Source organism: Mus caroli, unplaced genomic scaffold, assembly GCF_978045245.1.
Source record: "Mus caroli unplaced genomic scaffold, Mus_caroli_1 scaffold_4, whole genome shotgun sequence".
NCBI classification, from domain to species: domain Eukaryota; kingdom Metazoa; phylum Chordata; class Mammalia; order Rodentia; family Muridae; genus Mus; species Mus caroli.
This window is the reverse complement of record NW_028227259.1, coordinates 5,645,602-5,663,303: the sequence shown is the minus strand read 5'-3', so window position 1 is coordinate 5,663,303 and position 17,702 is coordinate 5,645,602. Positions and strand designations below refer to the sequence as shown.

At 37.7% G+C, this 17,702-nt stretch overlaps 1 protein-coding gene across 11 annotated transcripts in view; it reads left to right on the top strand.

Annotated features, from left to right (window-relative positions):
• LOC147004889 (protein DBF4 homolog A-like) overlaps positions 1 to 17,239 on the top strand; it is a 168,649-nt gene extending 151,410 nt beyond the window's left edge. For 2 of the 11 annotated variants that reach the window (XM_085836450.1, XM_085836451.1), the window contains exons 4-7: positions 9,890 to 10,018; positions 10,439 to 10,550; positions 14,116 to 14,240; positions 15,769 to 17,239. In XM_085836450.1, the coding sequence (XP_085692576.1) occupies positions 9,890 to 10,018; positions 10,439 to 10,550; positions 14,116 to 14,240; positions 15,769 to 16,714 (1,312 nt within the window). In that variant the 3' untranslated portion in view covers positions 16,715 to 17,239. Of the gene's footprint in view, positions 1 to 746; positions 926 to 3,499; positions 3,551 to 5,004; positions 5,075 to 5,257; positions 5,335 to 7,794; positions 7,832 to 8,719; positions 8,766 to 9,889; positions 10,019 to 10,438; positions 10,551 to 14,115; positions 14,241 to 15,768 lie in introns of those variants that run through there. The other 9 variants (XM_085836444.1, XM_085836443.1, XM_085836445.1 and 6 more) reach the window with 9 other exon arrangements.
• Positions 17,240 to 17,702: the final 463 nt, after the last annotated feature.

The window sequence follows — 17,702 nt, the reverse complement described above, 5'->3', positions numbered from 1 at the left end:
CTTCCCCTGGGTGATGGTGATCTTTAATAACAGCATGCTGCTGTGTGTGGTGGAGTGCATGTTCTGAAAATTTTATGCTTGTGAGAAAAAAAGGTTCTTTCTTCTGCTATTAGGAAATGTTATAACGTTAATGATTGAAACTGATGTGCCCGGTACATGTAAATAAAATTTGAAATACAATGGCCGGCTTATACTAGCTGCATTTCAGATGCTTACTGTCCACGTATAGTGTTACATAGTACAGGCAAAGAAGAGTTCATCTCTGTAGGAGGCCTTGCTGCTGGGACTCCAGCAAGTCACTTCCACTGTCATCTCCAGTGTATGTAGATAAGTGCAGGAGAGTGCGTGGACTGCATTAATTAGGATAAAATACTTAAGAATAGTACATAGCACATGATATTATTAATGAAACTCCCATTATATTTCCTCAGAACTATGGGCTCAAAAATGCAGCGTGAAAAGCATCAATTTGTAAAACATTAGATTATAGCTGAGCGTGGCGGCGCAAACCTTTGATCCCAGCACATGGGAGACTGAGGCAGGCGGATTTCTGAGTTTGAGGCCAGCCTAGTCTACAATAGTGAGTTCTAGGACAGCCAGGGCTACAGAGAAACCCAGTCTTGAAAAACCAAAAACAAAACAAAACAAAAAAACCAAGACATTAGATTATATGAAATTGGAATTTGTTCACAGTATCTTTAAAGAGCTTTGGAAAAATTTATTATAAATTCTTTGTTTTCTTCTAGCGAGTTGAAGAATTTCTCAGCAAAGATATCAGTTATTTTGTTTCAAAAAAAAGGAAGCAAAGTATGCACAGACATTGGGTCGCGTTTCTCCTGTACCAAGTCCAGAATCTGCATATACTGCAGAAACCACCTCTCCTCATCCCAGCCATGATGGAAGTTCCTTTAAGTCTCAAGACAGAGTAAGTGTGTCCTATATGCTTTGAGCCTAGGGCAAAGTGGATCTCATGGTTTTCTCTTTGTTTTAAGACAAATAAATCCCTCTCAGACTGGTTTGAACTCCCTCAGAATTCTTTTTTTTTTTAATTTTTAATATTTTTTATTACGAATTTTCCTCAATTACATTTCCAATGCTATCCCAAAAGTCCCCCATACCCACTTCCCTACCCACCCATTCCCGTTCTTTTGGCCCTGGCGTTCCCCTGTACTGGGGCATATAAAGTTTGCAAGTCCAATGGGCCTCTCTTTCCAGTGATTGCCAACTAGGCCATCTTTCGATACATATGCAGCTAGAGACAAGAGCTCTGGGGTACTGGTTAGTTCATCATGTTGTTCCCCCTATAGGGTTGCAGATCCCTTTAACTCCTTGGGTACTTTCTCTAGCTTCTCCATTGGGAGCCCTGTGATCCATCCAATAGCTGACTGTGAGCATCCACTTCTGTGTTTGCTAGGCCCCGGCATCGTCTCACAAGAGACAGCTATATCTGGGTCCTTTCAGCAAAATCTTGCTAGTGTATGCAATGGTGTCAGCGTTTGTAAGCTGATTATGGGATGGATCCCTGGATATGGCAGTCTCTAGATGGTCCATCCTTTCATCACAGCTCCAAACTTTGTCTCTGTAACTCCTTCAGAATTCTTATTCTTTCTGCCTTAGTGTCTCCCAGGTCCTGGAGTTACAGATGTTTGTCTGACACTTGACTCTGGGCTTCCAATAGCAGGGTTACAGTGCATAGATAGAGTGGTTATAAAAAAGATCTGTGGCTTTCTCACCTAATGTTTCTGTCTTTTTGAAAGGTGATTAAGTTTTCCTTAATAATATAGTAGTCAAGTTGTACCCTGATTCCTAAAGCATGCACTTGCACTTTAGACAGGTAGCTTTTGTTTTCTAGAATAATTTACAACTAAAGTTAATAGCCAGCCATTCTTTTGAAGAAAAGAAAAACTTGTAAATCTTTCAAAGTAGATTAACTGACCATCTACAGCATACTGACTGTGTACAACATATAAGTTAGGCATATTTTTGCATATCCAGAAGTTGATGGGAAAAACAAAATAATATTTTGTGACAAGTAGAAAATGTTTGTGTAAATACTGTATGAATATTAGTTTTTTGACAAAGATGATGTGGTCTACAAGGTCTACAGTGGTATGCTGTTTGTCCCCTCCCATAAAAATAAGTTATGATCCGTGTTTAAAATTTTTCTGACAGTACATTGAAGACAAAATGAAGGGCAAACTGATGTAAATACTTAGAAAAGAGAGTTAGAGATAAAATGCTTACTGTATCTAAATTGTTATACTACGATATAATTAAATGGGCATTTGAAGCATAGCCACATGAAAAGCAGTTTGAATGCAGACAGAGCAGAAAGCAGGAGTTGCAAAGGCAGTCCTGTGAGAAAGGGAGAAGAGTGGGTCAGGTTGTGCAGTAGTGCTGTTTGGTAAAAATGTAATACACTACCAACAAGCTCTTGATGTGTTCATGGCCTTTTAACTGCTTTTCATGCTGTCTTACTTTAAAAGGGAAATAATTTATAAAAATTGTGTATAATGTTTTTCTTAAATCTTTTTTTAATACAAAGCTGAGCCAGGCCTGTTAGCCCAACTCCTTAGGAATGTGAGGCAACCTAATGAAGGAGCTAGAGAAAGTATCCAAGGAGCTGAAGGGGTCTGCAACCCTATAGGAGGATCAATAATATGAACTAACCAGTACCCCCAGAGCTGTGTCTCTAGCTGCATATGTAGCAGAGGATGGCCTAGTCGGCCATCAGTGGGAGGAGAGGCCCTTGGTCTTGCAAAGATCATATGCCCCAGTACAGGGGAATGCCAGGGTCAGGAAGCAGGATTGGGTTGATTGGGGGGCAGGGCCAGGTGGAGGGTATAGAAGACTTTTGGGATAGCATTTGAAATGTAAATGAAGGCAGTATCTAATAAAAAAATTTCAAGTTCATTAAAAAAAAGCAGTGTGAGGCAAGAGTATCATAAGTTGAAGGGCAGCTGGGGCAACTCAGTGAGACCAGATGTAACGTTAAGGCTTTAGAAGGATTGGGGATGTAGCTCAGTTGTAGAATGCTTGTCAAAATACAACACCCAAAAGGAAAAAGAATAAAATCTCAAATTAACCTGAAAAGTGTAGATTTTTTCTTGTTTTCTGAGACAGATTCTCATGTAATTCAGGCTGGCCTTAAGTTTGCTATATAGCTTGACTTTAAAATGTCAGTGGGTGCTAGCTATTTTTATTTACATAGAATTGATCCTCTAGCATCTCATTCAATTTCTTTCTTCGTGTGCCTATGCGTGTGCGTGTGTGTTTGGTATGTTTGTAGATGTTTTCTGCACTGGAAAAAAAGAGGGAAAAAATTTTAGTCTGTCTTCCAGGAGAATAATGAAGCCACTTTTGACCATAAATTTTCTGTGTTCATAGCTATTGAGACTATATGAACAAAATTTTCTACTTTTAAGGGGTTCTCTTTTCTAACCTTTTCTCTGATGAAGTACTATAATTGTTTGGTTTTTTTGTTGTTGTTGTCTTACAGGTATGTTTGAGCCGAGGAAAATTGTTAGCTGAAAAAGCTGTCAAGGATCATGTAAGTAGGAATTTGAAATTCACAGCATGTGGGCTTCAATTGGGACAGTGGGCTGGTGTCTAGCACATGAGGTCCTTAACTCTTCATAAGCCAGGCATAGCAGCATGCACCTGTCATAACAGCTCTGAGGTGGTAGGGGACCAGAAGTTCAAGGACATCCTCAGTTACATAAGGAGTTCAAAGCCAGCCAGAGCTAGAAACCCTGTGACGCGGGGACAGGGAAGAAAGAAAAACATGCAGTGCATATTTTGCTTCTTTATTGTCTTGTTTTCTGAGACAGATTCTCATGTAATTCTGGCTGGACTCAATTTGCTATATAGCTTGACTTCCGAGTGCTGGCATTATAGATATATACTACCATATATAATATAGGTACAGCTGTATTTTATTCAAAATTTAACTGTGGGCTGGCTAGATGACTCAGTGGGTAAAGCTGCTTGCTGCCAAAACTATTGACCTTAGTTTGATACCAAGGACCTAAATGATGAAAGAAAAGAACTGACTCTTGAAAATTGTCTTCTGATCTCCAAGCGTGCACTGTGGTATGTGTGTACCGACACACATACACACAGACAAGCATACAAGTAGAATAAGTGAATGTAATAAATACTCAACTTGGATCGGTAGTAAAGTTGGCAAAATGCCTGTCATGAAAGCAGTAGAACTTAAATTTGGATGTCTAGAAGCCACATAAAAAGTAAAAGGCCAGGCATAGCAAGAGGTGCCTCTGATCTTAGCATTGACATTTTTGGAGAGGGATAGGGTGGGACACTTGGGTCCCTGAAGCTAATTGGCCAGTCAGCCTAGCTGAATCAGTGACTTCCTGGTTCAGCAAGTGACCTACCGTCTCTAAAAAAATTGAAAGTGGAGTATGATTAAAGAAAGACATTTGGCATTGACCGGAGGCCTCTGCATCACACAGGCATGGACACACCACATACGAAATTTGTAACTGAAAGTTGAAGATATTCTGGAGATAACTCTTTCATTTCTAGTGGAAAAAAGCTCAAGTTATAGCTTGTCTCATTCTATCAGAAATAGAAGCTACTTTTTCCCGGAGGAACATCCCCATCTTGTGGACATCCTAAACATTACTGAAAACTCGAAGGTTACCTTAAGATATACATTTAATTGTTAGGGTATACATTAATTCTTAGGTCAGGCAGAGTGGGCATACCTTTATTCCCAGCACTTGAGAGGCAGGTGGATTTCTGGCTTCCAGGCCAGCCAGGGCTACTAAGTGAGACTTTGTCTCAAACAAAACATAGGAATATATTAATTGGAAACGATTTAAGAATGCCAAAATACAAAACAAGGTCCTCATTTCTATTGTAATTCATTAGGGACATTTATGCATAATCTCTTCAATGGCGTTAAGATTTAAATAAAATTTAAGGCTTAAAAAGTTTTAAAAGTAATTCTTAGACAAACTTGGTTTTGTTTTTGTTTCACAGGATTTTATTCCTGCTAATAGTATATTATCAAATGCCTTATCATGGGGAGTAAAGATTCTTCATATTGATGGTAAGATGACCTTTTGATAGCATTTGTAGTACGTGCCTGTCTGTCCTTTAGTTACATAATAAGAACTTTGGTAGTAGGGGGTATCTCCCATGGTAAACTTTTAACATACAGTTACTGCCACTTAACATCGCAGTTTAACTCCAAAGGTAAAATTGCTAACCTTCAGTTCTCATTTCAATAAAGACATTCGATACTACATTGAACAGAAGAAGAAAGCACTGAGTGCACTCAAGAAATCCAGTGCTTCTGGGAGGGATGCGGTACGTGGCTCCTTTTTAAAACTCTTCTTAAAAGTGCTACTTTGTTTTTTGTTTTTTTATTTGTTTGTGTGTTTGGTTTTTTTTTTTTTTGGTTCGGTTTTTTGTTTTGTTTTATTTTTCGAGTGTTTTTGTTTTTAATATAAGTAATTCCGCAATAAGTAAAAAAAATACTTTGAGACTCTTATGGATTTCTGAATTGTGTGTCATTTGACTTGAAGCTTATATTCATGAATTAAAAATTGTTTCTGGGGTAATGGCATAGGTTTTTTTCATCCTTTTTTGTTGCTGCTGTATTTTAAGAGATACTGTTTATTCTATAGAAAAACATAAGAAAATGCAGAGATGTTTGCTGTGGTTGTCCTATTATTCTCTTGTCGCCGAGTGTACAGTCTCTTCTGGCTTCATCTTTGAGTCACTCTTTGTCTCTTACACCCCTGCCTAACTACTATTCAGTCCGTACACTCCATCTTCTCACTGTTTTGCAGATCTCTACTCCTATATTTCTAACTCACTTTTAACTGACAAGGTATGAAACTGAGAAGCAGTTTGCAGATCCTTTTGATACCTTTTAAAGCCAGCTGTGTTGGATGGTTTTCCTGCTGTTGTCCATTCCTTCCTTGAGCTCTATTATTCATCTCTGCTTATCCCTGTTTTCTCTTAGTCCTCAGACCATTTTTCGGTGGTTTGCTTTTACTACATACAATCCTTAAACGACTTAGATACAAAGAAAAGAAAGGTCTGTACTCTGGTACATAAAAAGAGATGGAGACAAAGTAGTTTGGAAATTTGGTGATTTTATGTAGTAAAATAAGCAGCTTATACTTTCCACAGCTTTAGCAACACCAGGGCTTTGTATCTGAGGTTGTGTTCTTTTAGGTTTTCCTGTTTTGTTTTCCCTCTTCCAGTTGGAAGTGGTCATTGCTCATTATCTTTGAAAGAACTAGCTCCTCACTTTGTATTTGCATTCTGGTATTGACTCCACCCAGTAAATTTTGTTTTATGAGTGCCATACTCCTTTTCAGTTCTACAGTCTTTTGTGTACCAGATAATTTTGGCTACACACAAGAAATTGTCAATGTTGTGTAGATTCCTTATCTATTAGAATAGTTAGACAATACTGATTTTGTTTTTGCTGTTACTGTTTTTCTGTTTTTGTCTTTCTTTTTATAAGATTTATTTATTTATTTATTTATTTATTTATTTATTTATTTATTTATAAGTACACTGAAGCTGTCTTCAGACACACCAGAAGAGGGTATCAGATCTCATTACAGATGGTTGTTAGTCACCATGTGGTTGCTGGGATTTGAACTTGGGATCTGTTTTAGTTTTTGAAACAGGGTCTCGCCAAGGTAGCTCTAGGTGTCCTGGAACTCACTATGTAGACCAGGCTAGCCTCAAACTCTTAGAGATCTACTTGCTTCTGCCTCCTAAGTGCTGAGATTAAAGGAATGCACCACTGTACCTGGCATTGCTGTTTTGTTAACAGATCTAGCCGTCCAGTTTTTATTCAGACTGTAAATTCTGTCTTAATTTCATAGATACCTGCAGTTTTTTAAGACTTGCATGCAGTATTGGGGTTGTCTTGTACACATACTATGTGCATTTGTCTGAGATTTAGACAGTGATATAAGTCTCAGTTGCACTTCGCTTTGGATTTATTCATAGCATGAGCAGTGTTGAGTTCACACAAGAAATTGCCAATGTCCTATCTACTACAATAGTAGCACATACAGTTGGCCCACGTGTAGATTTATACAGGGAATTAGGGATGCCCATCTCCAGCTTGCTCCTTAAATCCTCTGCTCAGGGATCTCTTTCCGAGCTACCCTAGTACATAAGTGGGGATGTCACATATGACCTACACTACTGCCCAGACTGCACACACAGGACAACTGGAAGGAAAGGAAAACCACTGGAGCCTCTTTTGTTATTTCCCTAGTAAAACAGATGAGGTGAGGTTAATGTTTGAGCCATTCACCCTGACAGCTTCATACCAAAGGTCCTAAGTGTGACATGCTCGACACTAAGGTCTGCTTCCTCTTTAAAACTTTCCTATACCTATCTAGTTCTTACTGAGTGCTGTCCAGAGCTTCATTATGATCGGTGACTTGATTCCCCCGAAGGAATGCAGTTCACATAGGTCTTCACTGTTAACTGTACCTTGTCCTTGCTAACCAATGTTGAAGGCTCAATGATCAGTGCCACTGCCACTACTCTCCAACAAAGAATGTAAAGTTAGGACTGAATTCTGTAGAGATGATCAGTATCTTTCATTCTTGAGTGCCATTCAGTTTTTTGATTGAATTGATTTTAAGAAGCAAGATTTTCACCCTGTACAGTAGCCACTCTGATAAACTATTTTTCTTGTACATTTTTTTTCTCTTGAAGATGACTGTGCAGTTTTTTTCTGTATTTTTAAACCCAGTATTTTCACTGTATTTGTTTTCCTTTTTAAAGGGGAAAAAAGCTGGTCCTGGAATACAAAAGACAAGAAGTAAGTATTCCTGATACATTGTTTAGTTTTCTTTTAGAGAGCAGAAAAAGATTAAGTCTGAAGTGTACAGCTTGGGCTCTTGGCCACAGGTACATGGTGTCCTAGGTTTTAACTCCAAGATGCCCAGATATTTATATACTTAGAAAGATTTGCTGAGGTAAAGTAACTAGTTATTTCCATGATTTATTCAAGGATTTCTTAGTAATTTTTAGAACATGGACCTCAGCTACAGTCTGATGACACTTAAGCTACCCTTCCCCATGTTAATAATTTTGTAAAGATGTCTTCTTCTCTGTGTGGGAGGGGTTAGGTGTACATTAGTGCAGATGCTCCAACAAGCTAGAAGAGGACGTTGAGTCCCTTGGAGCTGAAGTTACATCAGTTGTTAGACCTGACATAGGTGCTAGGAACTGACCTTGATCTTCTATAATATCACTCTGTGATCTCCATTTCTGAGCTCTATCTCCATCCCCAAAATTAATATTTTCAAAAACATTTTTTAAAACTCATTATAGTCCCAGAAGAAACAATTCTTCAAGTCCATTTACTGGGCGGGATGAACATGAGGAATGCTTTGGGATAGCTTTACAGTGTGAACATATCTGTGCCATTCAGCTCAAGAATCTTGGATGGTTGGTATGAATGCAATCCGGTATACAATCCGGACGCTGCAGAGGCCAAGGCGCCTGGGCCTCAGTAGAGGGATTCTGTCTTACAAAATCCAAAACACATCCTTGGCGTGACAGATACAGGGGAATGATAGTGGAAGATATTTTACCTGAGGCCTACACCTTTCAACTCTCTTGAGTTTTAAAGGATTTCTAGATGGCTTACCCACAATAGTCTTTACTGATTTGCACCTGTCTAATGGTATTTTCTCTTCATAAGCAGGGAGACTCAAGAAGCCTTTTTTAAAGGTTGAAGATGTGAACCGGTAAGTGTCAGAATCCAGTGTGTTGGAAACTGTGTTAGAACTATAGAGAAAACCTCATGAGACTTATTTTCCTGACTGTGATGTGCAGAGAGCAGTAATTCCCTTGTGTTCAGGGACTGAATTTAGTTTCATTCTATTGTAGATTTGAATTCAGAGTATCTGCTTTAGACTTATCATAAAATTATCTCATTTTTTTAGTATTTTAAATAATCACTCTGGCTGCATTCAATATCATGAGTTTGAACAATTACTAAAAATTCACCCCTGTAATTGTGGGAGAAATTATAGATAGTACTTGGAAATGTTTTGAAAAGAATGGAATTCAGACATGCTTCAACATGGTGGAGCTTTCAGGACTTCATCCAAAATGAAGTATGAAGCAAAATACTGCATTATTCAATGTACATAAAGCATTCAGAATATTCAGATTGGGTCACTGCTGGTTGCAAAGACCTGTAGGGAAATAGAGGGTCCTAGGGTTTTTACTTTTGCAAGGTAAGCACCATGAGATGGGGTAGTGCTTTCACAAGTTAATGTTTGATGTGACTGCACTGTCCAGTTTCAAATGGTATCTAGAGCAGTGCTCAACCTGAGGGGGACAACTTCTAGGGGACTGGACAACTCTTTCACAGAGGTTCCTAAGACCACTAGAAAACACTAGTTACAATACGATCCATAACAGTTGAAAAATTACAGTTATGAAGTCTCAACAAAAGTAATTTTATGGCTGGAGATCACCACAGCTGAACTGTATTAAAGGGTTCCAGCATGAGGAAGGTTGAGACCCACTGCTCTAGAAGCTGGGATAGTAATTCCAAAACTTAATGATTAATGTGACTAAACTCTACAGTTTTAATTAGTTTCGATGGTAGGTGTTTTCGGGAGGATCTGGGAGGAGGTGAGAAAGTGGGAAGTGATCAGAATATTGTATGAAATATTAGTTTCAATTTTTTAGGTGTTAAAAGAATAGGCCTACAAATTGGTTCTTTGAAAGGAAGGTTACCCCTACCAAGTCTTTCTTGTTTATTTCAGATCTGAGGTGATTTACAGAACTTAGATATAAGGCTTTGAAACCTTTCTTTCATCCCAGAGAAGCTCACATGTATTTGTCTTTATTCATTTAGGTGCTACAGGCCATTTTACCTTCAGCTCCCCAGTATGCCGTGTATAAGCTACTTTCTTCAGAAGCCCTGCAGTCCGTTTGATATAGAGAAGTCATCCAGCGTCCAGAAGCAAGCTCAGCCCAAGCTCAGGTTGGTGGGAAACTTGATTCTTAGAAAAAATGCTATTTAATTTAGACTTTCACTATGATTGTTTTTTTTTTTTTCCTTCATAAGCATTTGGGGTAGGGTATTTTGTGCCATGGTGGTAGTATGTGTGCTTGTTTTCCCTGTAAATATTTTAATGCTTCTATGCTAGATTTAGTGTGAATAAAAGTACATTATTTGGACATTTTAGGTGTGAGTGGGGTTCAGATACTAAAACCCGTTTCTCTTGACCATTTGAAATGTTCTTCAGAATATTTATTATATTTTGTTTTACATTTCTTGAAATTCAGTTAAAAGTATTTGCTGTTCAAAAAGTGACAGATTGTGCATATGTTAGTTTAAGGCAATACGTTTTAAAATTATTCATTAGCAGTTAATTTTGATACCATGTATTTCTATCACTAGAATTAATACGGATGGCGATAAATGTGGAACCCCAGTTCAACTCCAGTTGAAGGAAAAGAGAAAAAAAGGATATTGTGAATGTTGCTTCCAGAAATACGAAGATCTCGAAACTGTAAATGTGATTTTCCATTTGGGATTGGTGTTTCTAAACATCTAAATACTGTTTTTATTTTTAAGTCCCATTTTACTATGCCAAGTATAGTTTGCAACATGATAGTCACAAATATATTCTAGAGTAGAAACATCTCTGGTTTGTTTTATGGTGGGGATAGAACACAGCTCTGCACTTTCTAGGCATGTACATCAGCACTCCTGCATCTTGAATCTGAAACACTTGAAATTGTAAGAATCCAAGGAGGGAAATCGACATTGAGAAAATAATTTTTATTCATTTAATAAATATTTGAGTGCTTAGTATATAACTACAATATAAAAATATAACAAAATATATGTAGACAGTATTAGATCAGTGCAAGGAGAAACAAAACAGGAATGGAGGTTTGCTATCATGTGTTTAGACTTGGCAAAGAAATACTTGACTGATGTTTAAGTAGAACTACAGAAAAGTTAGGTAACCAGGCATCTTGATACCAACCGAAATCGGCAAGGGTAGATAGACCCAGAGTAGAGGATGATGGCCTAGACTAAGCAGGAATAGGAGTTCTTGGGGCATGGTCAGGTTGTTGGAATACTCTAAAATTGAGACTGGAGGTATTCATATGATTTTTGGATTAAGAGATGGTAGATAAATGAGAAGTTCCTATATTTTGGTCTGAGCAATTAAAAAAGTCTTGCAAGAGCATATCAAATAAAAGAAGTTTTTAAAGATGGGGAAGGCCTATTGTAGCTTGAAAGCTTATTAAAATCACTGGTAGTCTTGTCTGTATCCTTAGAGTTTGGTGCATAGCAAGTGCTTATTAACCTTAGCAGTTACTTTTTTAATTTCTTAGCTTTTAAATAGTAGGTAGACAGACGTAGTGGTGCACAACTTACAGCCTCTCTACTTTCAACCTCAGCAAGCTCAGGCAGGATGAATATCAGAGTGCATAAGCTCAAATATTTATCATTTGAGATGGATTAATATTTACCAGGGGTTTTGATTTGTTTTACTGATGTAATAAAGAAGGACGTACAGTTAGTTTTAAATTGCATTGAATCAGAAGCTGAAGTATTTCAAATTTTTTTCCTTTTCCTTCTAATTGTTTTGAAATTAAAGTTATTGATTGGTTCTGAAATTTACGTGCCATTGTGAGGTCAGAGTAGTATAGAATGTTTGCTTTTCTTTATCTTTGAGCTCCTAATGTGTTCAGAAATATAAGAATGGTAGGAAAGTTGTCCACTGATTGTCACAAAGAAAGTAAATTTGTGAAAGTTGATTTGAGAAGAAATTTAAGATCATGACTTTGAAAGTTTTTGTTTGTTTTTTAATTTAAACTAAAGCAGAGTTCGGTAGGTCACTCCAACACTCTGGGAGGGTCTTGGGTTTGAGAGCAATTTGGACTACATAATGAGATCTTATCTTAAAAAACCAACTATTGTTTTATTACCTTGGGTTTTACAATAATTCATTTCTATCCATGCAAAGAGACTGAGATAGGAAATATTTTTGAGGGCTTAGGAGATGGCTCAGTTAGTGACCTGCTTACAAAGGAACTAAGATTGATCTCCAGAACCCACATCAAGAAGTGTGGACATGATGGTATGCTGGGGCAGACAGGCTCATTCCTGGCCTGCTGGTCTGCTGGCCTGCTTTACTGGACTGAACATCCAGGTGTCCAGCACCTATAGAAGGAATGGTAGACAAGGTTGTCTTCAGTCTACACACACGTACACAAATATTTTTAAGTAGTGTAGGTAAAGCAGACATACAGTACTGTAGCTAAAGTATAGCATACAGAAAAGAGAACAAGAAAAGCCAAAAGGTGACAGGCCTGAGTTATAAACAGGATATATAAAGCTATCCTTGTCTAGTTGTATTGTAGCATGGAGAATGTTCAAAATAAGTGGAATGTGCCGTACAGTGGTAGCGAATGATGAGAATGACATTAGGGGTGTAGCTCAGTGCTAAGGCCTAGGCTTGGCACATGTGAGACCCAAAAGTAAAAGTAAATGAGAGTGCTTGACTTGCTATCAGAGAAGGCACAGACCTCTGAGACATACAGATCAATAATACTAAGTAATAAAAACAACTAAGTGAATTTAGAGAGAAAGTATATGTTTCACTTAATAATTTTTTTTCTTCCCAGAATATAAATGAATTCAATCTGATCTTTAAAAATGTGAAAGTTATTTCAGATGTTTTGTTTGTTTTTCTGAGGGTTTCCCTCTGCAGCTCTGGCTTCGGTGGAACTCACTCTGTAGATCAGGCTGGCCTCAAACAGATATACCTGCCCCTGCCTCTACCTCCCCAGTGCTGGGATTAAAGGTTTTGTGTGTGTGTGTGTGAGTGAGTGTGCGCGTGCCACCATACCCAGCTCTAGGCTCTATGTAGGATATCCTGAATTTATTGACAAGACAATTAGCCTGGAGATCTCACCCTTTCAGAAGGAAGGTTGTTTCCTGTAAATTCTATACTATAAATTTGGTTTTTTTCATTTGGCACAGGGTCTTACTATTTAGACCAAATTCAGAGAAACCTACCTACCACTGCTTCCTCAGTACTAGGATTAAAGATGCCCTACCATGCCCAGTTTACTTTCCTTTTAATCACTCTGAGATTGAAAAACATTCCCTGCTGAGCTTTAATCCCAGCTCTTGGCAGGCAGAGGAAGGCAGATTTCTGAGTTCTAGGCCTGCCTGGTCCTTAGAGTGAGTTTCAAGGCAGTCAGAGGTATACAGAGACACCCTGTCTGGAAAAACCAAAAGAAAAGAAAAAACACTTCCCTTTCCTCTGTTGCAATCAGTAGGTAATGAGGTAACTTGTTTGTTCGTACTTGGGTGTTTTCTTCAGTTGTGAGTCTTTTTGTAATGTATATATTTTGTAGCATTTATCAAAGGTCTTGGTTTTTAAAGTTTAGTTTTTACTTTTTACAGAAGTGTGTGTGAGTGTATGACATACGAGTGGAGTCTAGAAGAAGCCATCAAATTACCCGAAACTGGAGTTACAAGTGATTGTGTGCTACCAGATTTGGGTACTAGGAACCACCTTCAAGTCTTGGAAGAGCGTTGCGTGCCTATAACAACTGAGCCAGCTTTCTAGCCCTTTAATTTGTTTTAAAACTCTTCTAGACTCTTGTATGTCTTAAATTTTTGTATATTAAGGTAAAGGATTTCATTTAGTTCTGTAAGCCCTACTTTGGGAATTATATACAATAGTAGGTGAAGTATGTTTTATAAAGTATTAATATATTACTGAATATATTAAAGGTAGTTCTTAACTTTATCTGTCTTGAGATCCTTTAAAAACAGTTTTTAAATGGAAATATAAATACATCATTTCCCTCTTCCCCACCCACCCTAATTATTGCCTCTTGCTGTCTCTCAAATACAAGGGCTCTTTTTAAAAAATTGTTTATATATATATATATATCATTCATATACACACACGTGTGTGTGTGTGTGTGTGTGTGTGAGCGAGAGAGAGAGATGTTATTTGGGTTTGGTATTTGATTTTTTGGTTTAATTCATATAATTATTGAATGTAATTTTAAGATGCTTTTGTTGTGGTTTTGTTTTAGCACCTTCTGAGTGAGAAACACAGGAACTTTGCACAGAGTAACCAGTATCAAGTTGTTGATGATATTGTATCTCAGTTAGTTTTCGATTTTGTGGAATATGGAAGAGACACACCTAAAAAGAAAAGGTAATTTGCCAAAGATACTGTTAAGCTATTTTATGGCACTCAGATTTAATATAATGTTTGTCTGCTCTTAGAAAGAGTACAGATTTTTTTCTAATGATGTAAATATGGTTTAGAACGAATACCTTCTTCCCTTCTTTTTCCTGCCACTAAAGGTACTTAGTCTCCCTCTAACATGGTTATGAAAGGGAGCTCACAATTTTTTCTCTTAAGGTCAGTTATAGAGTCGATGTTTTAGGTTTTGTAAATTGGAAGAGCTCAGTGACCTCCAGTCAGCTTTGTTACTGAACACTGAGCATGGCTATTTTGCAGCGGAACATTACTTAAGAAAGTAAAGATATAGTAGCAGGCAGCATTGTAGCAGGCAGCATTGTCAACCTCTGGTGTCGAACCATGTGGTTTTCAATGTACTCAGTCTAAAAATGTTGATTAGGAATGCTTTTATATGGGTATACAGTAGGGTTGATAATTGGTCATCTGTTTTTGTCCTAGTCTTAAGGCATAACGATTAGAGGTGTGATAGTTAAGCACAACTCTGAAAAGCAAGTAGGGGGTGCTCTGTGTTTAGACCCTGGATCTCTGTAGGACTCTTGGTGGACATTATGGCTGACTACTAATGTGGCCATGTGCAACTCCTGTGAGGACTTAAAATGTTTGAAAGTTTCAGGAAGGGCCTGAATAATTTTTTATCTAGTTATTCCCTAATCATTTTATCAGTACAGCTTTTTTACTTCTTGTCAGTCTCCAGTTGGACTACTGTGACATTTTTGAACTCGAAATTTGTTAGAAGGAACTCTAGTCCCTATTTTGGTTTTGCTTTGCTTTTTCAGGATCATACCTAAGTCCTCACCAATGAGGCACAAAGAGGGAATCTTTTGCATTGCTTAAACACTATATATAAGTAAAGAAAACTGCTCTGGTTGGAGAGACAGGTGGATTGTAGAGGGCTCACTGTTTCTTGTGATGTATAATGCAAAGTGTAATTGGGGACCTGATAACGTGTCATGTGCATAATTAGGATTGTTCAAGAGATTCTAAGATTCTACGTGAGGAAGACGTTTAGGTCAAAAATATGTTTGAATTTAAAGGGTTACTTTGTCGCCTTTACATGTGCAAAGATCTAGTTCACTTTGATATGAAATAGTTTAAATGGAAAATATGTTTCTGCTTTTAGTTTCAAACAAGTACTTTCTGAAACCAAACAAACATTAAAGCACTAGTATTTTTTAAAGATAACAACAAAATCAGGGTCAGATACAGATACTGTCATCTTTCTTTGGTTTATACAATTCATGCTGTTTTGTTTTTTTCATAATTAGTTCAAAGGGTATTGTTTATCTCAAGGAGGGAGCCGAATGAATGGGGAGGTGGTACCCTAGTTCAGTTTAGGTGATTGCTGTGTTTTACTTTAAAAACATCTAAAGTAAATATTACGATTTCTGTGTTAGGGTTATCCTAAGTCAGTTTCCTAAATAACTCATACGTAGTTTTATTCATTTCTAACTTCTTGGGTTTTTTTTTCTTTTTAAAGAATAAGATACAGTGTTGGGTCCCTTTCTTCTGTTTCTGCAAATGTCCTGAAAAACACTGCACCGAAGGAGAAGCCACTCTTGGAGCCCAATTTCCAGAAGGACGTGGGAGAAAGCAGCGGGCAACTGCTCAAGCAGAACTCTCAGTATGAAGAAACCCGGAAACCTGAAGAAAAGCCTGGGTTTGCTTCAGAGCCTACAACCTATTCTTCAGCTGGATTGAAAGGATGTGACAGGAAACCAGTGAGCGTGTTCAATGCCAGTGAGCCTGACCCAGAGCAGGAGTGTTCACAGCTACCTCTGCATGACAGCACACTGGAACACCAAGTGACTGTAGGTAGAAATGATGGAGAACAGAGAGTGGACGCCACTCCAGGCGTGTCGCAGTTCTGTGGACAAGTTTCTCATCTCAGTACAGAAAGTAATCTACCCCAACCACAGTTAACTGAAGACATTACACAGCTTTCAGCAAAAGATCTGCAAGAAAAGGGCTTTCATGTTGTGATAGGTCATGCTTCTGACCTGGTGGCATTAAATACATCAAAAGAGCAGCTAACAATGAAGGCGAGAACTCCACCCTGTAGTCCCCAGGAGCCTCATGAGTGTGACGCTGGGAACATGGAGAATTTGCCTTGCTGTAAGATCCAGCGGAAAGTGAGAATGCTATTAGGACAAAAGAAAGCAAATGCTGAACCAGGTGCTGAATTGGATAAAAAGAGAACTGAGTATCTTCCTGCACATGAAGACAGAACTTGTGGGTCACCAGTACAGTCTCTTTTGGACCTTTTTCAGACAAGTGAGGAGAAATCAGAATTTTTGGGTTTTACAAGCTACACTGAAAACAGTGGAATATGTGATGTTTTAGATATTTGGGAGGAAGAAAATTCAAGTAGCCTGTTGTCAACGTTTTTTTCTTCCCCTTCAACTTCTGCATTCGTTGGATTTTAGTATTTAATGTGCTTTTCAGAAGTGACAGCTCTATTCCTGAAGTTTTTATAAATACATATATAATTAGTTGTGGGGGGGTTGTTTTGTTTTTGCCAACTTTGTTTATGGAGCCATCTGTAAATATTAATTAAGGTGGTATTTGTAATTTTTTACAGGATTGAGTAGCTGTTACAAATTATACAATAAAAACTTGTGACTTATTTTATATTCCTGAGAGTAAAAATGAATATCATTTGCTTTATCACTGAAAATAATTTCAAGTGAGATTTGAAACCTATCAAAAATGTATGCACTATATATTACATACTATTAACTATTGCCTATTAGCAAGATTTCTATGATCAACATGTTATGCTTAAAAAACATTCAGGTAGAAAGGAAGAAAAAGAACGTACTAATTGATATATTTGGATTCTGGCCATTAGTAGAAACATTGGCTCTAGACACAGACTCCGCTGGATTCTGTTAGGATCCTGACCCTGCAGACTGAAGTTATTGCAGGGCTCAAAATAATCCCAAAAAACCTTAAGGGGAATTTAAGTAATTCAGTTAATTGAGAATAATTTCCTTACAAATTGGTTTTTGTTTGGTACTAGATGATAAGAGATGTAGTGGATTGTTGGAATTGTTTTTAAATGCATGGGAGGAGTGACACAATCTGTCACTTGACTATTAAATAGAACAGGAAAATTTCTAAGTGTAAGATGAATGTCATCCTTTACCTTTGAGTATATGTGTATAGGAGTGGAACGATAGCCACTGAGGAGAGTTTTTCATGGTCTAAAGGATGATGCTATTAACTACTGTATAAAGATACAATGTCACTAAAACGTTGATTATCAGTATTCACTTAAAGTATTTTGTTACATTTATTTAGGTGAGTACTAGGGGTGGATGGATCACAGGCTATGTCATGGTTGTGGAAGTCGGAGGACTCCCCATGAAAATTCTTTCCTACCATGTAGGTCCTAGAGATCAGAGTCTCATT